Source organism: Macaca fascicularis, chromosome 11 (genome assembly GCF_037993035.2).
Source record: "Macaca fascicularis isolate 582-1 chromosome 11, T2T-MFA8v1.1".
In the NCBI taxonomy this organism is placed as follows: Eukaryota; Metazoa; Chordata; class Mammalia; order Primates; family Cercopithecidae; genus Macaca; species Macaca fascicularis.
In genome coordinates, this window is record NC_088385.1 from 113,332,493 (window position 1) to 113,357,926 (window position 25,434).

Consider the following 25,434-nt stretch of genomic DNA (forward strand, 5'->3'; position numbering starts at 1 on the left):
GCACCCTGGAAAGCCAGGGATTTCCACCCTATGACAAAAGAATGCCGTCTTGACTTCAGAGATTGCCTAATCCCAGCTGTTCTGATAATGTAATTAAGGCTGCCTAATGTCTTTAATTTTGCAACCAGTTTGTGTGAAAAGGAGAATTTGGCACTCTGAAGGCTTAAACACTAAATAGCAATCTCAAGACGCCTAATTAGAATTCTCTGACATTAAGCTAATTGGTGAAACTGTATTTCAGCAGCTTAACTTCTTTATTAATTTTTTAAGCATTTTCATTGAAAATCAATTTTTCACTGAAATATGATTTGCTCTTTACTGCTCCTGTCTTAAACAGGCTGAAAGGCCTTATACTAGCAAGGTATTGAATATTATCACCAGCATTCCTTCCCTTTTAGTCATTTTACTTTTGACCTAAATAATGTGGTTTATTGTGTGGATGGCCTTGTGGTTTCTCACTGCTCTGTGAACTTGGACAGCATTTTTTCTTTTAAACAGAAATTTTAGGAGTGGGGAAATTTAATAATGAGGCAGTATTTCTGTTGACTGTGCTCTTACTTTTTACTTGTTTAGTACCAGAACCTTTCCTTGTGTTTGAATCAAGGGGCTACAATAAATTCAGCTGGGATCCAAAAAAACTTTGTCATAATTTGAGACAAAAGTGTCTAAGTGTAAGGAACTAATTAAAATAGAGCTGAGCTTTTATTGTTTAGGTTAAGGGCATTCGATTCTGTTCAGGATGCTTATTCAAGTTCCTTTTGCCAGTTTCCACAGGAAGTTGCTGGAATGGGCTTCTTCATCCCCTCTCACCCCTCTGCACCTGCTTCCATTCCCATATTCTTTCTTTCCAAGAGTGAAACTGCTGGGTCTCACTGTAAGAAAGGATTAAGCTCTCAGAGGAGGAAGTTTTCTCTTTAGAACACTTCTGACATAGTAAATTCAAATTCAAGATCCAGTCTTTTCTATCTGAAAAGTTGGTCTTAGTAGAAAAGTGGAAGGACATGTCTTAACTTTAAAGAAGGAAAAGCATGAAATCCAATTCCACTTAGGAAATTCCTTCTTTGGCACTAGCTAGAGGAGAAGATTCATTTGCTTTGAATACCTTCTTCATTCTGAGTCAGAAAACTACCTATCAGAAACATGCAGGAATATAGTCAATATGGAATTTGGAAAATCTTGCTTAAACATATTTCACTGAACCTCAGAATTCTTTAAGAAATTAATTAGTATAAATATGCCCCCCATATTACTTTAATGTTTTGTTATTTAACTTAGATCACAAATATATTGGGCTTTTTTCTTCCACTGCAAAGAAAAAAGATGTGTACAAAGGGAAAAAACTAATAAAATTAATTTTATAGGGGTATTTAGTATTCATAATATCTGTTATATTATTGAAGAAGTCTGCCTGTTTTTTATTTGTAGTGAGCCAGCTATTTAGTTTTGCTTTTTTATTTTTTATGAACTTGATATAACTGGCATTCTGGTTATGTTACTCTGTTACATGCTATCTAAAAACAGTGGCTTAAAACAATCATTTTATTATACATACCTCACAGTTTTGTGGGTCAAGAACTCAGGCGGGACTTGGCTATTTGATTCTTCTGTTTCACATAGTGTTGATGGAGGTTGGTTGGTTGGTGTTCTGCTAGAGGATGGTAGGAAGGGCTGGAAAGCTAGGCTCAGGTCTTTCCAGAGTTGTCACATTCGATGGCTCAGGAATCCAAGAGTAAATGTTTCCTGTAGACAAGAAACTGTGTGACCTTAATGACCTAGACTGAAAGTCACAACATCACTTATGTTTATTCTATTGGTCAAATAGTCCCCACCCAGATGTGGGGCAGTGGGGCGCAGGGGAGGGGTGGGCATGGGCCATACTGCTCAATGTTTAGTTCAGGGATCAGCCAGAGATTTGGGCAAACTTTATATACATAATTTGGAGTTTTCTTCCTTGCGTTCTCTCCTTTATGGAATTCCCCTTCACCTTCCAGCTACTCAAATCCAGTAGTTCAGATCTTTTTCTTCTGTTTCTCCAGTCCAGTAAGACTGCTGGTCTTTCTCTGAGCTTCAGCTTCCCAATGTGGCTTGGACTCTTTTTATTAATGTGGCCTACCCTTAGGTGAAAAGCCTTAAAAATGAGACATGTACCCAGTGCCATTCACTCTCAGTGTCCTGCTTTTCAACACTCCCAAGTGCCTTCAAAAAGTTTTTAAATGTTTTGTCCAGAATTTATAATTATTATCTGCAGATGAATCCATCTGATAGGACCTACTCTACCAATTCGGGAAACACAGCCACCTAGTCTGTTTTCATGAGTCACTGTTCCATCCCATTGATTTGGCTTCCATAATCTCACTGTTTTAAAATATCACTGGGGTTTAATAGCATTTATAGGTAATTTTTAACATAAAAATTAAAATGTTACATTTATATGTTATGAAGGGTACAAATAAAATGAACACCCTCAAAGCCACTACTCAACAACTAGACTATTACCAATACCATTTCATTTACCTATGTACCCCCTACTCTGTTCTTCACTTTCCCCTACTGTCCTGAACTTTTGCATTTTTTAATTTATTGATTTATTATATCATTTACATTTTTAATTTTAAAGTTTTAAAATTATTTATTACAGTATAAGCTTTGCTTACTTTTGAGCTTTATAGAAATAGATCCGTACCATATAATTTCTCTGCAATTTTTTTCTTCTTTCAACATTAACATGTATCTATACTGTTGCATGTCACTGTAGTTCATTTTCATTTCTGTTTTCCATTGTGTCAAGATGTGATACAGTATGATGAATACCACTTTATTCATTCTACTGATCAAGGACTTTGTATTGTTTCTCCTCATTTGACATTTAAAAAAAAAAAGCAAAAAAAAGAAAACCACAGCAGCACTGGCATTCTTATTTTTATCTCCTGGTTTCCATATGCAAGAGTTTCTCTAAGGAGGATTACCTAGTCATGGAGTCAGAGTCAAGTTAAATTTTTACCTGAACTGGAGAATGCCAAACTGGTTTCCCAGGTATTTCTACATTACATTGTATATGAATTTCTGATGATCTCCATCCCATGACTTAGTATCAAAAACTTTTAAGTTTTTGTCTAATAGGTGCAAAGTGGCTTCTCCTTGTGGTCTTAATTTGCATTTTCTACATTATTAATGAGGTTGAGCCCCTTTTCATGTACTTATTGATTATTCCTGTTTTCTTTGAAATGTCTTTTGGGTTTTTCCCATTTTTGTTATTGATTTCATGGAGATTTTTGTGTATTTTGCATCCTAATTTTTTGTTATATGTGTTGCAAATATCCTCTTCCAGTCTACATTCTTTTTAAAATAACTATATATATATATATATACACACACACACACACACACACACTTTTTTTTTTTTTTTTTGGAGACAGAGTCTGGCTCTGTTACCCAGGCTGGAGTGCAGTGGTGTGATCTCTGCTCACTGCAACCTCCACCTCCTGGGTTCAGGCAATCCTCCTGCCTCAGCCTCCCAGGTAGCTGGGATTACAGGCGTGTACTACCACACCCAGCTAATTTTTGTGTTTTTAGTAGAGATGGGGTTTTGCCATGTTGGCCAGGCTGGTCTCGAACTCCTGACCTCAAGTGATCCACCTGTCTCAGCCTCCCAAAGTGTTAGGATTACAAGCATGAGCCACAGCACCCAGCCAACTTTATAGTATTTTAAAATGCTACTAATTTGTGCTTTTAGTTGCAGTCATTTGTCAGCTATCTTCCTTTTAATAGTGCTTGATATGGTTTGAATCTGTGTCCCCACCCAAATTTCATGTTGACATGTAATCCCCGATGCTGGAGGTGGAGCCTGGTGGGAGGTGATTGGATCATGGGGGTGGTTTTTAATGGTTTAGCACCATCCTTCTAGTGCCATTCTCTTGATAGAATTCTCATGAGATCTGGTTGCTTAAAAATGTGTAGCATCGCCCCCTTCTCCCTCTTCTTCCTGCTCTGACCATATAAGACATACTTGCTTCCCCTTTGCCTTCTGCCATAATTGTAAGTTTCCTGAGGCCTCCCCAGAAACTGAGCAGATGGCAGCATCATGCTTCCTATACAGCCTGCTAAACCATGAACCAATTAAACCTCTTTTCTTTATAAAGTACACAGTCTCAGTTGTTTCTTTATAGCAAGACAAGAACAGACTAATACAGTGCTCTTTATTTTTTAAGCTTGTGTGTTTAGTATTTGTTCTTTTGTTCATCTGTAATGAAGTAAGGAATCCAATTTCATTTGTTTTCCAAATGGATAACTGGTTATCCCAGCTCCATTTATTGTATAGTCTTTCATTTCCTCACTGATCCAAAATGCATCTCTATCATATAACAAGTTTTATTATATGTGCAGATCTTTTCTGGACTCTTTGATCTATCCATTGGTCAGGTTGTCTATGTACTCATTAGTACCTTCAGCTTTTTTAGGAATATCTTGGCTATTTCAGGGTCTTAGCTTTTCCATATAAATTTTAGAGTTATTTTGTCAATTTTCATCAAAATAAATCTTCTAGGGATTCTAATTGGCATTGTATTGGAACTGTAGATCAATTTGGAGAAGATTTGTAATCTTAAAATATGTAGACTTTTTATCCATGAATATTTTCCTTTCATTATTTTGGTTTTCTTTGATGTTTTTCAATAAAGATTTATAATTTTATTCATGAAAGTCTTGCACCTCTTTCAGATTTATTTCTAAGTTTTTAAGGGTTTTTGGTTAACATTTTAAATAAAAATATTAATAACATTTTCCAAAATACACAAAAATAGAATAGTAAAATTAACTCCTATATATCCATCACAGACCTTCAACTGTTATCAGTGGAAGGCAATGTTGTTTCATCTATACCCTTCTCAACTCTTTCCCCTCCCCTTATTCCCCAAATTGTGTTGTTTAAACAAATTGTAGCCATCAAATCATTTCATTATTTCAGCTGTCAAATAACATTCTGTAAATACTTAAAAATATGTCTCTAAAAGACATGACTAAAATTTTTCACACCTTAAAATTTTTCATATGTTTTCACACATTAAAATTTTTTAGATAGATGGATAGATAAGATAGGAAGGAATTGATTATGAGAATTGGCACTTGTGATTATGGAGACAGAGAAGTCCCACAATGTGCTGTCTGCAATCTGGAGAACCAGAGAAGCTAGTGGTAGAGTTTAGTCAAAGTCTAAGGGCCTGAGAACCAGGGAGGTGATGGTGTTTACTCTCAGACTGAGGCTGAACGACTGAGAACCTAGAGTTCTGATGTCCAAGGCCAGGAGAAGATGGGTGTCTCAGCTCCAGAAGAGATAATAAATTTGCCTTTCTTCTGATTTTTTTGTTCTATGTCCTCAACAGTTTGGATGATACCCACTCACATTGGTTGAGGGCAGATCTTCCTTACTCAGCCCACTGATTGAAATGTCAATCTCTTCCAGAAACACCCCCAGAGATACACCCAGAAATAATGCTTTACCAACCTTCTGGGCATTCCTTAACCCAGTCAAGTCGACACCTAAAATTAACTATCACGTATCTTTATGGTGTTTTTTTTTTTTTGAGACGGAGTCTTACTCTGTCGCCCAGGCTGGAGTACAGTGGTACAACCTCGGCTCATTGCAACCTCCGCCTCCCGGGTTCAAGTGATTCTCCTACCTCGGCCTCCTGAGTAACTGGAATTATAGGCACCCACCACCACACCCGGCTAATTTTTGTATTTTTAGTAGAGATGGGGTTTCACCATGTTGGTGAGGCTGGTCTCAAACTCCTGACCTCATAATCCGCCCGCCTTGGCCTCCCAAAGTGCTGGGATTACAGATGTGAGCCACCGTGCCCAGCCCTCATGGTGTCTTTTAACATATATATATATATATATTCCTCTCCCTCCTAAATTTCTTATAAACCAGAAGTTAAATCTAGAGGATAAATGGTATTCCGATTTTGGTTTGGTTTGGTTTGGGACTAGAACACTTCATGGGTGGTGGGGGTATATCCTATCCTGTATGTCTGATTTTATACACTTTTTGTGCCATTGAAATTGATCATTGGGTTTAGGTGTTTGGGTCCCTGATTCATCCATTAAGTTCCCCATCAACTTTTCTCCTGATAGTTTTATTTAGCATCTGATGATGATCATTTCCTTTATTCATTATCTCATTAGGGCATGCAAAATAATGATATTCTAACATTTTCATCCTGGTCCATTTATTAGCTGGAATTTTTTAATACAGAGTACTTTCATTGTCATCCCTTTCGTTACCCTGAAACATAATTTACGTGGGAAAGGCGGGGTAAATGCTTGCTACATTTTTTTAAAGCCTGTTTGCAGAATAATGATTTAGTTCTCTAATTTCCTCCAGAAGTGAATAGTGAAGGTTTTTTTTTTTTTCTGAGTATTATTATAAACTTAGGAATTTTAACATTTGTACTTAAGTTTTAGAATTAGCTTCTCCATTTCCACAAATAATAAAAGCCTGCAAGCTCTTTCATTGAGATTGCATTTGAATTTGTAGTTCAGTCTGGGGAGAACTGTTATCTAAATAATATTTAGCTTTCCAATCCATGAACTTATCATCTCACCTATTGAAGTTTTCTTTAATTTCTTTCAGTAATTTTTAGTTGCTTTGTGTTTATTGGCCTTGTATCTTGCAAACTTGCTAAACACATGTAATATTTCTGTTAAGGCTTTTTCTTAGATTCTTTTGGATTTTCTATGTGGATAAACATATTATCTGCAAGTAAAGACAGTTTTATTGCTTCTTTTCCAATATTTATATCTTTTATTTCTTTATTTTGTCCTATGGAACTGAATGGCACCTCCAATACAATGTTGAATAGGAGTGATGAGAATGGGCAATCTTTTCTTTTTCCCCCCTTTTCTAAAGGAAAGCTTTCAGTTTCCTGCCCCTTCCCTGCAGATCTGGCCCCTGCTGTGTATCAGTGCAGGATCTTTGCCCAACCAGGTTTCCTGTTCCTCCCCTAGGGAAAGATGCTTCTCCCTTCTCTTCCCTCTGGCATTGCACCTTGTCCTGAAATCAGAGGGTTTACTGGACCTCTTCCAGGGGGAGACTGTTGTTGCTAGTTACTGTAGGTGCAGAGCTTGTTGGGAGAGCAGGGGTGATTAGGGACAGATAGCTTTTGCTTCTATCCCTCTCTGAGAGAAGGTTATTTTTGCCTCCCGGGACTTTGCTAGGCAGGAGGGTGTCCTGCCCCCTTCCCAGGGACTTAGGTGTTGCTTCCTATGCAAGAGCCCAGGGAAGTAGGTAGGTAGGGTTTTACTGCCTGTGTTCCAGCAAAGGGATCTTTCTCAGGTCTTCTGCCTCGCTGCAGCCTTTCATGAGCACTCCACAGAAAGGAACTCGTGAGTGGCTGTGGACACTTCTTGTGCCTGGGCTTCAGAAGAACTCTGAACTTGTGTGACAGTCCACATTTGGCCTTTAAGAAGTCCTTAAAATTTTAGCTGATTCTTCTATTACACTATTTGCATCCTAATCTTTAAAGTATAACCACCTAATTGTACCTTCCTAAACAATATAATGTAGTTGTGCTGGGTTTTGAACCTTATGTAAATGGAATCGTGCCATATGTATATTGTTTTGTGTCTGATTTCTTTTGCTGAGTATTTGTTTTTAATACTCAGCCATGATTTTGTGGTTAGTGATTTTTTGTTCATTTTCATTGTTTTATAGTGTTTCATTATATGAGTATACCACAGTTTGTCTACGTATTATCTGTATGGTTTCCAGATTTTAGCTGCTACAAATAGCTAGTATAAGTATCTTGAGTGCCCTCCCCCTGCCAGCAGCACTGGCATCTCCTGGGAGTTGATCAGACATTCATATTCGTGGGCACTACCTTAGACCTACTGAGCTGGAAACTGTAAGGGTAGGGCCTGCAATTTGTGTGTATGTGTGTGTGTGTGTTTTTTTTTTTTTTTTTTTTGAGGTGGAGTCTCACTTTGTTGTCCAGGCTGGAGTGCACTAGCGCGATCTCAGCTCACTGCAACCTCTACCTCCCAGGTTCACGCCATTCTCCTGCCTCAGCTTCCCGAGTAGCTGGGACTACAGGCACCTGCCACCACACCTGGCTAAAATTTTGTATTTTTAGTAGAGACGGGGTTTCACCATGGTCTCGATCTCCTGACCTCGTGATCCGCCCGCCTCAGCCTCCCAAAGTACTGGGATTACAGGTGTGAGCCACTGTGCCCAGCCTTTTTTTTTTTTTTTTTTAGATGGAGTCTCACTCTGTCACCCAGGCTGGAGTGCAGTGGCGCAATCTTGGCTCACTGCAACCTCTGCCTCCTGGGTTCAAGCAGTTCTCTGCCTCAGCTTCCCAAATAGCTGGGATTATAGGTGCCCACCACCAGGCCTGACTAATTTTTGTATTTTTAGTAGAGACAGGGTTTCACCATCTTGGCCAGGCTGGTCTTGAACTCGTGACCTCGTGATCAACTCACCTACTTCCCAAAGTGATGGGATTACAGGCATGAGCCACCATACCCAGCTGCAATTTGTGTTTTAACAATCCCTCAGAGTGATTACTGTACATGCTAAAGTTTGAGAACCACTTCTATAGCAGGTATACCTAGGAGAGGAACTGTTGGGCATAGGGATGGGTAGATAATGGCAAACTGTTTCCTAAGTGATTGTACCAATTTACACCTTTACCAATGATACAGGAAACATCTTGGGCATCTTCAGAGTTTTTAATAGTAATTCTTCTCCCTCTGCATCCTTTTTGGTTTTAATGCACAACTTTATCTGTAAAATTAAAAATTAGGTCATTGGTCAATGAAATCTGAAAGTCTAGAAGTGACTGGTCTAAAGGAAATGTCTTTGAATGCAGTGAGTATGTCATCATCTTTGCTCTCATTTAAATGCCTAGCACAGTGTTAAGCACATAGAAAATTATGTACATATCTGGCAAACTGAATTTGAAAATACCAATTTTTTTTCTGTTTTAAGCAGTTCCTCCATCATATTTTTTAAAAATCTTAAGACCTAGAGTTTATTAAAATAATCTAGCAGTGCTTTTTGAAAAATCACATATACCTTTTTTTTTTTTTTTTTAGCTTTTATCTCTTCTTTTTGAAGACTTGTTCAAAAAATTTAATTCTGAAATGAAAAAGATTGCCGACCAGGTGATTCCTAAGCAAAGAGCAGCCCAGTTTGATGTTGTCAAACACATGCGCCAAGACCAGATCACCAATGGCATGGTGAACGCTATTTCTACCGTAAGTCTTCAGTCACTCTTTTAGGGTCTTGTAATTTAGTTGTAAATCTATTTGGTAGAAGAAAAACTTAAAGCACTTTGAGAATCCAGGTGAAATATAGAAAGGAATGTTTACAAAGCACAAATTTCTACTTTGAAAGGAAGTCTGAAGTGTTTATTACTATAACTTTCCTGCCAAATTATAGTTCCTGTTATATGAGGCAATAAGAAAATAGATACTCTTACACAGAGGAAAAATCTTCATTTAACTGTTAATAACCATGCTTTTAAAGAATACTTCCCCCCATTTTCTTCTGTAGTAAAATTGACACATTTCAGACAGGTTTATTAATTACCAACCTTTTGTTCAAAATAATACAAAATGTTTCATTTCACAGGAGGTTTATATTCTTCGAAGACCTGTCAGCTGTTCCTCACATAAGCAATGAGTTCTGTGCTGGATGAATTCAGTTCTCGGCAGCAGCTGTGTAGTCAGGGTCTCGGGCTATTCAGAAAAGGTTATCAGATGGGTTTTTGCTTCCTTTCTTAAAGCGTAACAACTGTAGGTCTATCTGATGAAGTCTGGTTCATGTTTTGCATGCCAGACATAAAATTAGTTTTATGGATGACATTTTGCCCCAACAAAGCATAGTATAATCTACCATGTTGATTCCCTTAATGATGAAAGAGTGCAGACTTGCTTCAATACTTGACTTTAGAACTTTATAGTGGGTCTGTGTGAGTGGCCCATACAGTGACAGCTACATCTAAATTTGAGGTGAACCAGGCCTTTGTCCCTATTTAGGCACATAAACTCTAGTGGCCCAAACTTGTCTGAGGTGGATCCCTGAGTATTTGAAGAGAATCCTCCAAAGAGTGCTTGAACACGCTTCTGTTAGAATTACTTTTCCTTGCTTGCTCGCCCATGATTTTCAGGTCAAAAGAGCTATTTTGAGTACTTCTTTTACCCCTAAAGAAAACTGCTTTACCTCCCTGATAGAACTGCTTATTACAAAAATCAGTAGCAGGCCTAGTTACAGGTGTGCCACACTCTAGACAACAGAAAAAGATGAACCTTTAAAATTCTTAGTGTTGCTATTAGCAGAATGCTTTTACCAAATACATTTTTCTCAAAGGAGCATTTTTAGCCCTCTTGTCTGTTTCTCGTCTCTCCCTTTTGTAATACTCCTACAGAATACAAGAACAAATTCTCTTGCTGAACATCTTGGCTTCACTCCCATCTACTTGCTACTTGCCAACAGCTGCTGCCTTATTTTAGCTGTGTGCTGAATACTTATTTACCTTATTTACTCTTACTCTGTGGGCATAAGTCAGTTTACTAGATTCATTCTGCCTCTAAGGATAAAAGGAGTTAATGAAATAAGTGATAATATGAGAGGTTAATTTGTGGGATATATATAGTTGCTCTATTTCTTTGCCTTTTAATAGGGTTTCTTAGAGTTTAGCTCTTTCCCACGTTTCAGAAACTCAAGGTTCCAAAGTGATCGATCTTCACTATAATGGTGAGCAAACTGTACTTTGTGAGGGAGCTCCCCCAAAGTTACATATTTTAATGCAAACAGATCACCTAATCTTTTCCTGAAACCCTAGCAGATTTTCTGCTACAAGGGTTTTTAACCTGGGATCCACAAGAGTCTAAAAATGAATGTAAAATTTTTATTCTTGTTTCTATGTGCATTTTTCTCAAGAGAACATTCCTAGCTTTTATTGGGTCCTCTGAGGAGGAATGAAGAACCACGGCAGGTGCAGTTTTTCTCTTTAGAATTAGAAAACTTGAGTCAACAATTTTGTTCACATCTTATTGTCTGCTTTGCTTTTTCTTTTTTTTTTATTTTTGAGACAGCGTCTTACTCCCAGGCTGGAGTATAGTGGTGTGATCTCAGCTCCCTGCAGCCCCTGCCTTTTGGGCTCAAGTGATCTTCACACGCCAGCCTCCCAAGTAGCTGGAAATACAGATGTGCACCACCACACCCAGCTAGTTTTTGTATTCTTAGTAGAGATGAGGTTTTGCCACGTTGGCAGGCTGGTCTTGAACTCCTGACCTCAAGTGATCCACCCACCTCGGCCTCCCAAAGTGCTGGAATTATGGGTGTGAGCCACCACACCCAGCCTGCTTTGCTTTTTGGATGAATACTGTTTTCTACTGTTAATTCATGTTGCCATGAATTTAAATGTCAAAAATTTCTAATCTTAATCTTTAAATTATTCTTGAGAATATTTTTAATGTATACAATTAATACAACTACAAAATAATACAACATATTTAATGCATAAGAAGATAAAGTAAATTTAATGTTCAAGATTTAGTTGATATGAATCTATTTTAATAATGACACAGTGGCCACAGAGAATATATGTTTCTTAACATGAATATATATACTATTTTTAGATTCCTTAAAACTTAATTAAGAAGCCTTCAGTTTGTTCATTATCCTAAGTAAATGATACCTGAGTTATTTTTCTGTTGCTACATTTTCCTGTTCTTAAGACTAACTTTGGAAAACATCCAAATAGCACATTCCAACATGAAATGATCTCTTTGAGCTTCAAACTAGTTTTCCCTTAAATGTGTATAGATATTGCTGGTGTTTTATCAGTTAGCTTATGATTTCCCATGGAAATCTGTGGTTGAACTGGCTCTTCATTATAGAATTAGTTCCTGAGAAGGTGACAGCTCTGATGTGGTAAGTTTATGCATCGAACAATTCTGAGATGGTTGCTAGACACAGTAATGTTCATTATCTTCCTAGAAAACCCCAGCAAGTGACTTGACTAAACTTTCATTTTAATTGTGACACTTTGATTTCTGAATATGTGTCATGGTTCTAATTTCGTAAGCATGAAGATCTTGCCATGAACTTCTTGGAGTGACTGCACAGTATCAGACAACATAGGATTGGGTTAGGAATAGTCTTACGTCTTTCATCTCCCTACAGGGAAATTGGTCTCTAAAGAGATTTAAAATGGACCGCCAGGGTGTAACACAAGTGCTGTCTCGCTTGTCATATATATCCGCACTGGGCATGATGACAAGAATCTCTTCCCAGTTTGAAAAAACAAGAAAAGTGAGTGGTCCTCGCTCCCTCCAGCCATCTCAGTGGGGAATGCTTTGTCCTTCGGACACTCCTGAAGGAGAGGTAAGGAATCTGAGGAGTCTTGATGCTGTGTCAGAGGCAATACCTATGTCTGTGCATGGGGTGGGGTGGGGGGTTCTGCTTCTGTTCCCATCTCCAGGCCATATCCTTTCTTTTGTCCATCATTTATCTGGCAAAGAAATATTGACATGTTTGGGAGACTACATTCGTATGATTCCAAAACTAGGACCTGCAGAAGCATTTGATTCTGTGTGTTAGCTAAAAGTAATACAGTCCATGTTTCTCTTGCTTATTTTAGTTTATCCCAAAATCAAATCATGCACAGAGGGGATAAGACTGTGAAGGCAGATTGAAAGACCTATCCCCTCTCATGCTCATGAGGGGCTCTTTTTGAGCAGCTCCTTATTGTCCTTAGTTAGGCTCAGTCACAGCCAATTAGGAGTATACAGTCCATGACCTAATGTGGATTCTAACTCACTTGTATTGGAAACACAAGCAATTGCCTAAACACCAAGCCAGGGAGTTTACATTGTTTTGCTTCTGTAGCACCCGCTCCTCCCTGTGTCAGGGTCCTTTCTCCCTTGGGTTAACATTGTGAGTTTCACTTGATTCTATTCCTTCTAAATTGTAAAATTCTGGAGGAAGGAAGGTTCACTGTTGTATCTCAAGCTCCTAACATAGAGCCTTGGTTAGAGTAGAGGCCCCATGAATATATGCTGAATTAATAATTATGACAAGTAAAAGATGCAGGTTCCAAAGTGTAGGAATTTATCATTATTTGGAAGGGATGAAAATAGGAGTCTGTATAGAGCTGCGATTTTTAGAAACTATTTATCTAATTTATCTGGAACCATATGGAAATTGACACTAAAATTATCCAGTTTGTCAAATTTTGTATAATTTATACAACTTTGAAACATTTCATTTCCCAGAGATTGCTTCAGCTAACCTAAAAAAAAAAGTAGCTATTTTGTACAGTTACCGCAGCAGATGGTTTTAAGACTTGAAGATACAATCTTACAAGTCACCTGTCTTAAGTATTTTTTTCTATTTACTATATTCTGTCCTTGTTGGTATTGTTGTTTTAGAACTGTACTGGGTTGCATAGATGTTTAAAATATTTATTTTCTTTTCATTTTGAAAGAATTTTAGATGTACAAAAAAGTGATGAAACTGGTACAAAGATTTTCCACAATCTTTCATCTAGATTCCCAACTGTGAACATCTTATGTAACCATAGCACTGTTATCAACCTCATGACATTGAACAATACTATAATCTATGGATCTTATTCAAATTTTGCCAGTTGTCCCACTGTTGTCTTTTTTCTGTTCCAGAATCACACATTATTTTTAGTTGTCATGTCTCCTTGTCTCTTTTAATCTGAAAGAGTTTTTCAGTCTTTATTTACCTTTAATGACCAAGAAACTTAAGGGTACTGGCCAGTTATTTTATACAGTCTCTCATTTCAGGCCAGAAATTTTATATTTTTATGTAGCTGCATTTATTAATGTTTTCCTTTACTTATTTTATACAGTATCATCATAATGACTGTAATGTTTCGTTGTCTGGGAGTAATTGTTAATGTAGTCAATTTTGTTGGGCATTTATGATGCCGTCAGCATTTACAATTACAAATAGTACTGTGCTGAGCATTTCTGTAGCTAAATCTATTTTATATCCTTGCTTGTTATGAAGATAAATTCCTCTGGATTAAGGGATATATATATATTTTAAAGACATTTGTGTGAATCACCACAGTATCCCCTACAAAGTTGTACTGCTTTGCATTGCCGCCAGCCAAGTAGTGAGCTATTTTCAGATGCAGACTGTACTTTGTATTACTAATGTTCATTCTTAGAAATGACTGTCTTTTGTTTTTTAGGCATGTGGTTTGGTTAAAAACTTGGCCCTTATGACACACATCACAACTGATATGGAAGATGGACCCATTGTTAAATTAGCCAGTAACTTGGGAGTAGAAGATGTGAATTTATTATGTGGGGAAGAGCTCTCTTACCCAAATGTGTTTCTTGTGTTTCTTAATGGTGGGTATATTATGGAGACATCTTGGCCCCAGATAGTCTATGAAGAGGGGGAGGGAATCCATTATTATCCTGGTATGTAAAGCACAAATAGACTTTAATTCTGGGCCCAGGTTGACCTTCACTTAAAGGTAGAAAATACAGTGATAACAGAAATAGTTACTTTGTTGGCTGGGTTATCCAAGGTTCTGAGAGGATATAGCTATCAGAGCTAAAGGGTAACATTGCAGAAAGTGGCTGCTGTCTGCCCTTTTGCAGTTGCTGACATATCCATAGTGGAATAAGGTTCAACATGGTATCTCTAAGTACAAGTTAAATATTGGAGTCATTCTGCAAAAATTATCATATCAGCTCTTATAATGAATTGACTTTGTCTAGCCGTCTGATAATCAGTATGTCAGCAGCCTGTGGTAAGAGGATCCCTCTCCTCTGGCTCACACTCCAGTTACTTCTTTCATATACCTCTTCCTACCTCCTTCAAAGTCTTCCAGAGACTCAGCAGGAAGTGTGCTCTCTTCCTTTCTGCTTTTGATTTATTGCTGTGTGTGCCTGTCCTCTCACTAGTATGCTCCATGAGCTTATCCCTTATCACTTGTCTTTCCTCTCTTCCTCTCTCCCTTCTGCTCATTCTAGGAGGCATTAACTCTTTTTTATATGGGCTGGTGAGGAAGGGGTCAGAGCCTCAGCAGAGCTGTTAACTGACTGCCTCATTCATTATATCCCAGAGGCTAACATTGAGTGAGCTTTTACTCTGCACTTTAACCAGTGCCTCTTTGAATCCTCCCGCTAACCTTGGGAAGCAAAGTTCATTTTCCCCATTTCACAGATGATGATTACAACAAGAAGCAGTTTAATAGTAGCAGTTAGTAGGTGCTAAGCAGAATTCTCAGTACTTTAAATGATCAGCTCGTTTAATCTTTACTACCACCCTGTGGAAGTGATGGAGCCAGTGTTCAAACCCAAGTTGTTTGGACCTGAGTTCATGCCCCAGCACTGTGCTGAAAGATGAGGAAAATGAAGCTGACTTTTCCAGTATTCCTCAGTCAGCATCTGGAAGGACTGGCCCTTAACCATTCTTCCTTTGTTGCTTCCCTGCAACCTTGTGGACTGGCTGCAGGTGTTAATAACAGTATTTTCAAATAACTGCTTAGTGCTGCTTACTATTTTTATTGGTTGGATATATTAAATCATGTTGGGTTTATTTTTTATTTCTGTCTTACCTATTCTTTCTTTTTGCCTAGGTAACATCTTGGGTGTCATTCGCGACCACAAAAAGCTGGTGAATACATTTCGACTCATGAGAAGAGCAGGATATATCAATGAATTTGTTTCCATCTCAACAAATCTTACAGATCGATGTGTCTATATTTCTTCTGATGGAGGAAGGCTATGCAGGTATATGTTACTAAAAAGAGTTTTTAAGAATCTCTTTATATTTATTCTTGAAAGAAATAGACTTGTTTTTATTTATGAAACTGTTTTAACCTCTTTCATTGTGAAGATAAATTTAATTCCATGAGCAAACACTTTATGAATATGCATATTAGGTACTGAGGATGCAAATTAATATGGGAGACAGAGTCTGCCCTCAGAGAGCTCAGTCTGCCGGGAAAGGCAGAAAAAATGACTAATAACAATCATCTGTGCTAGTAGTTAATGCTAGCCACTATTTGTCATTTTAATGGAGGCACTATATGTGTAAGGCTTTAACTCCATTCAACCCTATGAGGTTGGATTATTCTTGTCGTTTAACAAATGAGGAAACTGAGGTTCAGTGAGGCTGAGTAACTTATTGAAAACTAAAGAGTGGTGGAGTCTGTTTTTTATTTCAAAGTCCTTAGGATTCGTTTGATGCATGATTTTGCCCACTATAGTCTGTTGCTACAAACTGAGCTTTAAAGGATGAGTAGGATTGTGTTAACTTGGAGGTAGGTGGGGAGGAGAAAGGCTGAAACAAGGCAAGAATGAAAACATGGAGACATGAAGAAATAAAATAACACTAGACCCAATGGAAAAGTAGGTTCCTTTTATTCATTCAGTAAGTATTTATTAAGGGCCTGTTGTGCACAGGTACTATCTAGGAGCTGGAGGTACAAAGATGAATGTGACATAGTGTCTGGTTTGAGGGGATATGCAGAGACATCAGCTGAGGACATTGCCTTGTTTCACAAGCCTTTTCTAGCATTACCGTAGTTATTCTGTGTATACCTCGGGTAGAGTTGAAGCACGAGGCAGTGAGCTAGCAGTAGCTGGAAGTCTGTCAGAGCTGGGAGAGTGACTGTCCAGCATCCATTCCTCCTTCATATGATACTACCTCATTTTCCTTTGAGGACTGCCCCTCCCCATTGGCAGGCTTCTTGGGATGGTCAGTCCAGTGCCCTCTTCTCTTCAGCCAGGGGTTGGGCATATGACCCAAATGAGGCCAGTCATACCCCCTCATCAGAGAATTTGAATCCCAGGTAAAATAAATCCAGGGAGGGAAGTGGTTGGACCTGATTCGTTCTCCCAGTGCTGCATGCAAGAGACTGCCTGTTAACACCTCATTTTCGGGATCCTTGGAATTGCTCTAGTTCCTTTTCTTTCTGAGGCTGAGCATTTCAGCTTTTTTGTTGATTCTTATCCTTCCATTAACTTTTTTATTTATTTTTTTTTTTTTGAGACAGAGTCTCAGTTTGTCACCCAGGCTGGAGTGCAGTGGTACAATATTGTCTCACTGCAACCTCCACCTTCCAGGTTCAAGCAATTCTTACGCCTCAGCTCCCCTCCCACCCCTGCCCCGCCGAGTAGCTGGGATTACAGGCACACACCACCGCCTCTGGCTAATTTTTTGTGTTATTAGTAGAGATGGGGTTTCACTGTGTTGGCCAGGCTGGTCTCGAACTCCTGGCCTCAAGTGATCCACCAACGTCAGCCTCCCAAAGTGCTGGGATTACAGGTGTGATCCATTGCACCCAGCACCGGTAAATTCTTAATGCCTCCAGTAAACTTAATTTTTGCTTAAATTAGCCAGAATTGGTTTCTCTTCTTTGCAACCAAAGAATGGTTAGCTGATGATATACCTGTGTTTGAATCCTGACTTCCCACTTACTGAGTTGTGTGATTCTGAGTGTACTACTTCAGTCTCTCAGCCTTGGTTTCACTGGCTATAAAATGGAAACAATAATGCCTGCCTAAGATTGTCTTGAGAAGTAGCTGATATAAGGTGTGGTAAGTGCTCTGTAGAGTGCCAGGCACACATTAGGTGCTTATTTATAACTATTAATAGCATGGTCCAGTTAAGGGCAGGAATAACAGTGACAATTTCTAGGTTACTCTTTTTTAGGATTTCATTACATCCGACATAATATATATTCGAAAAGAAAACGGGCCGAGTGCGGTGGCTCAAGCCTGTAATCCCAGCACTTTGGGAGGCCGAGACGGGCGGATCACGAGGTCAGGAGATCGAGACCATCCTGGCTAACACGGTGAAACCCCGTCTCTACTAAAAAATACAAAAAACTAGCCGGGCAAGGTGGCGGGCGCCTGTGGTCCCAGCTACTCGGGAGGCTGAGGCAGGAGAATGGCATAAACTCAGCAGGCGGAGCTTGCAGTGAGCTGAGATCCGGCCACTGCAGTCCAGCCTGGGTGGCAGAGCAATTCCCTCTCAAAAAAAAAAAAGAAAAAAGAAAACTCTTTTATAGAAGCAACTTTATAATGGCATGACAGATCTAGCAGGAAAAAATAGTAGAATGTGTTGAGTTAACGTAAGGATAACTGAGGCAGCTAAATGTGATCCCCTCCCTCTCCTCCGCCGGTTTCTGTCGTCTCATCTGAGGCTTAACCTGAATCCACTGCAGCGCTCAAATGAGGCATTAGCGGGCTCTGCTTCCCTACCAAGAAGGAGCCAGAATTTCGAGGTACTGTGGATTTCCATGAAAAGCTCACCCAGTTCATTTTTCAACAACTTGTGTTCCGCTTTTGTAATTGTGCAGCTCCTCTTCTTAACTGTTTAAAAGTGCTCATTAGTCCTCAAATAGTTATTTGGACTTTAGGGTAGAGCGTACAAGTGTCTGGTGGTTACTTGCTCCTCTCTGTAAGAGCTGCTTATCCAAATAGCAACAGCCCTTGACGTTTCAGTGCCGCATGCCATCCTTTGTGTCGGGGTTTCCTCATGGTGGCAAAGCCCTCCGAGGCCAGTCCCCACTGACAGTTACAGGTTAATCTGCCAGAATGCCTTCTCCACCTTCCACCCATTACGTTGCTGAAAACCACAAAGTAAGAAAGCTTTATTCTCTGCCAACTTTTAGCCACTCTCTTTGGTCACTTGTAGCTTTAAGTATCTTGCTAACCTAGCTCAGTGATGTTTAGACTAAATCAAACTACTCTAAACATCTGGATATTCATCAGAACCTCATAACGCAATGCCACTTATTACCCTAGGTGACAGTGCTTCTTTGACTGTTAACTCTGTGAGTAGTATACAAAATATTTCCAATGTGAAATCAGGGGATGTTTTTAGATTGATACATTACACCGTTTTTAAAAATATGACATTAAAGGTTTTGTTTCCTTTTCAGACTTTGAGTATCATTTTTGTGTTGCCTTTTCGTTCAAAACCAAATGTTTCCTAAGATACTTGCAGCAAGCACTGTGTGTGTGCATGACTATGTGTACACATACTCACATGTGCACATGGGCTTGGGTATGTATATGTGAGAGAGAACATAGGCCCCTACACCATGCTCTTACATACAAAAAATACCTGGTGTACTCAGCAATCCAGGAATAGGTTTGGTTGTATTTACATCTTCCTTCATCTCACTTTGGTAAACTAATTTGCCAGTGTAATTTTTCCCTAGAACTACTATTAATTTGGTTTTGCTGTTTCCGTTCTAGACCCTACATAATTGTCAAGAAACAGAAGCCAGCAGTCACAAATAAACATATGGAAGAGCTGGCTCAAGGGTACAGGTAAGTAGCCAAAAGTAAAACTTACCAATCTCCTTAATACCCACATACATGATTTAAGAAAAGTGTATTTTCATTTTAGTGTTTTAATTTCTTTCCATCAAATTACCAGCCTGTTAAAAACCTATTTTGCTCCATGTGAACTTGCTTGGACATTGTAAAATATTCATCAATTTAGATCATGAGGCTTACATAGTCTTGAAGTCAGTTAGTACACAAGTGTTTCTGGTAAGAAAGGGACTTACATCATGTGTCAGTGTAGACACTGTGGGTCTCATCATGAGGTTTCTAAGGTCAGAATTTTTTTTTTTAAGAAGTGGGGACTAGGTTGACAAGAGTTACAGACAGACACTTTGCTGTTTTTATTTCAGCAATTTGTGGTTACTGTGTGAGCTGAGAATAACATGTTTCAGGTATCTCAATGTAATGATATCCTCTGGGAGAGAAGGGTGCTTTGGGCCTAAATGAAAGCCGGTATCTCCTGTTGTTATATAAAATACTGCAGAAAATGCTTTTTAATGATGTCTCTTTCACCAATATTTTCCCAGGAATTTTGAAGATTTCTTACATGAGAGTCTGGTTGAATATTTAGATGTGAATGAAGAAAATGATTGTAACATTGCACTGTACGAACACACAATTAATAAGTAAGTAGAATCCATAGCAACTGTAATTAAAACCTTTTCTGACTATAGAAACTAACTTCTTTTGACAGGAACTGTTAGAAACATACGATCTTTTTTTTTTTTTTGGAACATGCAAGTTTGTTACATAGGTAAATGTGGGCCATAGTGGTTTGCTGTACCTATCAACCTATCACCTAGGTTTTAAGCCCAGCATGCATTAGCTATTTATCTTGATGCTCTCCCTCCCCCAACCCCCTAACAGGCCCCCGCTGTGTGTTGTTCCCCTCCCTGTGTCCCTGTGTTCTCGTTGTTCAGCTTCCACCTATGAGTGAGAACATGCGGTGTTTGGTTTTCTGTTCCTGTGTTAGTTTGCTGAGGATGGCTTCCAGCTTCATCCACATAACTGCAAAGGACATGATCTCGTTCCTTTTTATGGCTGCTTAGTATTTCATGGTATATAAGTATATTGTATATTTCTGTGTGTACCATATAGAAATATACAATTTTATAGCAGAGTATAACCCATCATTTATCCCAGTGAAGAGTATTACAAAGCAGCTAACAAGTCATCTTTATATTTCATTATCCTTCCTATTCATGTGACAGTTTATATATATATACACACACACACACATGCATACATACATAGAGAGATATATGCATATACATAGATAGATAACTATATATATATAGAGAGAGAGAGAGTTGGTTTTTTTGTTTTGTTTTGTTTTTTGAGACAGGGTCTTGCTGTGTCACCCAGAAGGAGTACAGTGGTACAACATAGCTCAGTGAAGCTTAAAACTCCTGATCTCAAGCGATCCTCCCACTTCAGTGTCCTGAGTAGTTGCGATTACAGGCATGAGCCACCATGCCCAGCCTTAATGTATATTTTTTAAAAGGAGTTGTTTCTCTGATTTTAATACTTGATTACTGCCAAAATTGAACTAATGAATTAAGCTGTATAAAAATATACTTACCTCTTTTAGAGATGATTTTGTCCATGGACATCTGAATTCTTGTCAGTACAGGAGTTCTCTACATAGTCTGTTCAAAAACTATCTCTAAGTTTATGTGTGGTATACACTTGAATTGATAGTATGTTCACAATATTTCTTCTTGAACAATATTTTTAGAAGTGTCTGTGTTCCATTTGGAGTACATTAAAGAACATCTATATAACCTGCTGTCTGATGCATGTGACTGATGTGCCATTTACCTGAAATTGGAATTCTTGCAGATATATTGCTAGAGAGTTTAATACTACCACCTGATAACTATTTATGTCTTCAATCAAGAATAAGTACTTTTCTGACCCAGTGTAGCAGCTCACCCCTGTAATCCCAGTGCTTTGGGAGGCTGAGGCAGGAGAATCGCCTAAGGCCAAGAGTTTGAGACCAGCCTGGACAACATAGCAAGACCCTATGTCTAAAAAAATAAAATAAAAATAAAACATTAACCAGACGCAGTGGCATACACCTGTAGTCCTAGCTACTCGGGAGGCTGAGTGGAAGGATCACTTGAGCCCAGGAGTTATGGGTTACAGTGAGCTATGATCGTGCCACTGCACTCCAGCCTGGCTGAGAACCTATGTATTAAAACAGGAAAAAGAAAAACTTTTCTGTTTTCTGCTACCAAATGAAATATATTACTTTTTAAAAGATTACAATTTACCAGTCTGGGTAACATGGCAAGACCCCGTCTCTACAAAACACTTAAAAATTAGCCAGATGTGGTAGTGCAGGCCTGTAGTCCCAGTAACTCAGGGGGCTGAGGCTGGAGGATTGCATGAGTCCAGGAGGTGGAGGCTCTGTGAGCCATGTTCATGCCACTGCACTCCAGCCTGGGTGACAGAGCAAGACCCTGTTGCCAATATATATATTGCAAATATATATATTTTTTGCACTTTGTAAATAGTGCTTTTTAGTCAGAATTTTTCTTCCTTAAAGATGTGAATCTCTCAAAGTACTGTTTTGTACCCCTCATTTCAAAATTGACTGAGGGCCAGGTGTGGTGGGTCACACCTATAATCCCAGCACTTTGGGAGGCTAAGGCAGGAGGATTGCTTGAGCTCAGGAGTTGGAGATCAGCCTGGCCAACACAGTGAGACCTCATCTCTACTAAAAATAAAAAAAAGTTAGCTGAGTGTTGTGGTGTGCACCTATGATCCCAGCTCTTGGGAGGCTGAGGTGGAAGGATCACTTGAGTCCACTTTGAGGCTTCAGTGAGCTATACTTGGAACACCACCGCATTGCAGCTTGGACAACAGAGTGGGACCCTGACTCAAAAAATATGTAGATATAGATACATATCCTGAGTATAAAATAGAACTATTTTATAGTATCCCCATAAATGACAGTTCCATCCTTGTATTACTCAAGCCAACAAAACCCTCTATTTCCATCCTGACCCTTTTTCTCTATATCGACATCAATCCCTAGCTCATCATATGAGCCTTCCAAATATATCTGGAATCTGAACTATTTTTCACTACCTCAATCCATCACCTAGTCCAGGCCATTTCCATTTCTTACCTGGATTTTTGCAAAAGCCTCCTATTTTGACACCTGTTCCCATACAGTCTTTTCCTAATAGAGTAGAGGGGGCATGTCCGTTCTCTTCTCAAATCCCTCAGGGGCTTTCCATCTCCCTCAGAAGTCCTTACAGAGGCCTTCCAGTTCCTGCACAATCTGCCCGCTCCCATTTCTACCTCTCCCCGCTCCCTGTTTCAACCACACTGGCCTCTTCTCCAAATATTCCAGGCATGCCTCTGCCTTAGCACCTTTGCACTGGCTGCTTCCTCTGCCTGGAGCACTCTCTCACATACCTGCATGGCTCACTGCTTCACCTCCTCCAGGTCTTCACTCAGGTGTCTCCTTCTCTTGAGACTTTTCTGACCACTCTGTTGAAAGTAGAAACTCTTATCTCTATCTACTCCTCTTTACTACTTTTTTTTTTCCTTCTTGTGCCTATTACCATAGAGTAAAATTGGTATTTTACTGATGTATCTATGTATTGTCTATCTCCCCTCACTAGAAGCTTCATGAAAGCAGGGATTTTCATCTGGTTTTTCATTGTTGTAAATGAATATAACTCTCAGCATTACCCAATTACCAAGCTATTCCATACATCAAATTAATTTCATTTTAAAAATCTAGAAGTTTTTATATTATTTAATTCATACTTACGTTTTTTAAAATGTAGAAATGCATGAAGCACAAAGAATGAATTCCCTTCCTTTCCCATCCCACCAGACTCTACCCTCCAGAAGTCACCAATGCTAATAATTTCTTATGTATTATTCTAGATTTTTTTTTCTGAGTATAAACATACACACATGATTCCACACAATGTGTGTGTATAAAACAGTGAAAACATTTCCAGTGCCTTGATTTTGAAACTTAACCAGTATACTCTGGACATTTTCCATATTAGTATATATATTTATATACATGTATATTTGTATACACAGTCATATGTCACTTAATGACGGGGATGCATTCTGAGAAGTTTGTTGTCAGGTGATTTCATTTTGTGAATATCATAGTGTACTTAAACAAACCTAGATGGTGTCTGTCACACACTATCACCTACTACACACATAGACTATATGCTAAAGCCTGTTGCTTCTAGACTACAAACCTGTACAGCATATTACTCTACTGAACTTTGTAGGCAGTTGTAACACAATGGTAAGTGTGTATCAAAACATATCTAAACAAAGAAAGGGTATAGTAAAAATGCAGTATTATAATCTTTTGGAACCACCATCATTTATGCAGTCTGTTGTAGACCAAGATGTTTTGTGGTGTGTGACTGTATACATATAAATATATATATTTTTTAATTGCCGTTTGTTATTACATTATCTACCTACACGTATTTAGTTTATTAACTAGTTCCCTACTGTTGAATATTTAGGTAGTTTCCAATTGTTCTACTGTTATAAACAACAGGTTACTTAGTTTTCATTCTAACTAAATTTAAGTGCTTTATACGCAGTGAATAAGAAATCTCGGCTGAGTGCAGTGGCTCATGCCTGTAATCCCAGCACTTTGGGAGGCCAAGGCAGGTGTATCACCTGAGGTTTGGAGTTTGAGACCAGCCTGACCAACATGGAGAAACCCCGTCTCTACTAAAAATACAAAATTAGCTGGATGTGGTGGCGCATGTCTGTAATCCCAGCTACTCGGGAGGCTGAGGTCAGAGAATCGCTTGAACCTGGGAGGCGGAGGTTGCGGTGAGCCGAGGTCGCACCATTGCAGTCCAGCCTGGGCAACAAGAGCAAAACTTCGTCTCAAAAAAAAAAAGGAAAAGAAGAAATCTCCCAATTCCTGTTCAGTTTCTAAACTGATGCTTTTAAAGAGAATGATTTTCTTTTTTGTAAAATCAGAATCTAAAGTGTTTGGATGTCTAGTAATTATTAGATACATATGAGTTTATGCATGTTGTCACCATAAAAGAAAAAAACTTCAGATGTTTCTTTTCATTTTTCAACTCAATCCAATCTTAACATCTGTAAAAGTAGTTTCTACTTAGATGGAGAATGTCAACTTGGCCAATATTTAAACAAAGCAGTATATTTAAAAGAAACTGTTTTCTTCTAGACTACAAACTGTAGCTATAAGCTGATGTTCTTTAAAGAAAAAAGCAAAACAAAACCTGAAGTCTTTTCCCTTCCTGCTTGACAAAGGAAGTCTTTTCCCTTCCTGCTTGTCTGAGAGGATTGGGTTTCTGTTAAGTCATAAGGTGAAAACAGTACTCTTCACGAACTACATGGAAGGCACCTTCTGTCACCAAACTAGGGACATAATTTCATACATGTGTTTTGGGAAAAAAAATAGATGAAAAACTGGATAAATGGGAGATCTTTTACCAGGTACATTCCATTGATAGGTTGGGATCTGGTTTATTGGACATCACTTCGGTCCACAGGTGCTGTAAACCACTGACATTTTTAAGGTTACACTTCACAAGCGCTTGAGGGAAAAATAGTAGGTCCATAGAGATCACAGATCCTGGATGACACATCTGTTAGTTTCCACAAATACCTATAATTAACCTGAGTACTCTTTCCTATTAACACAACTGAGTTGCTTCATCATTTGGCCAAAAAACTGAATTTTCTACAGAAATATATTGTGAAAGTAACCGAGATTCTGACATCTACTAGGTAAAATCTTACTTTGTGTCCAATACTACCCATAGCAGAGCTGTCCAGTAAAATAAAATGCAAGCCACCTATATAACCTCAAACTTTCTAATAGCCACATTAAAAAGGTAAAAAGAAACTGGTAAAATTATTTTAAATAATAGTTTTATTTGTGACTATATCCAAAATATTATCATGTCAACAGGTAATTAATATAAAACTAATGAGCTACTTTACACTTTTTTTCCTACTATAAGTCCTCAAAATCTGGTGTGCGCTTACAGCACATTTCAATTTGGATGCCAATTTTTTATCAGAAAT

At 38.5% G+C, this 25,434-nt stretch overlaps 1 protein-coding gene across 4 annotated transcripts in view; it reads left to right on the plus strand.

Annotated features, from left to right (window-relative positions):
- POLR3B (RNA polymerase III subunit B) overlaps nucleotides 1-25,434 on the plus strand; it is a 136,762-nt gene that overhangs the window by 53,151 nt on the left and 58,177 nt on the right. For 3 of the 4 annotated variants that reach the window (XM_005572107.4, XM_015431478.3, XM_045365845.2), the window contains 6 exons: nucleotides 9,091-9,252; nucleotides 12,188-12,388; nucleotides 14,232-14,394; nucleotides 15,633-15,786; nucleotides 19,267-19,341; nucleotides 19,887-19,985. In XM_005572107.4, coding sequence (XP_005572164.1) covers nucleotides 9,091-9,252; nucleotides 12,188-12,388; nucleotides 14,232-14,394; nucleotides 15,633-15,786; nucleotides 19,267-19,341; nucleotides 19,887-19,985 — 854 coding nt within the window. The remainder of the gene's footprint in view (nucleotides 1-9,090; nucleotides 9,253-12,187; nucleotides 12,389-14,231; nucleotides 14,395-15,632; nucleotides 15,787-19,266; nucleotides 19,342-19,886; nucleotides 19,986-25,434) is intronic. The other variant, XM_015431480.3, reaches the window with a different exon arrangement.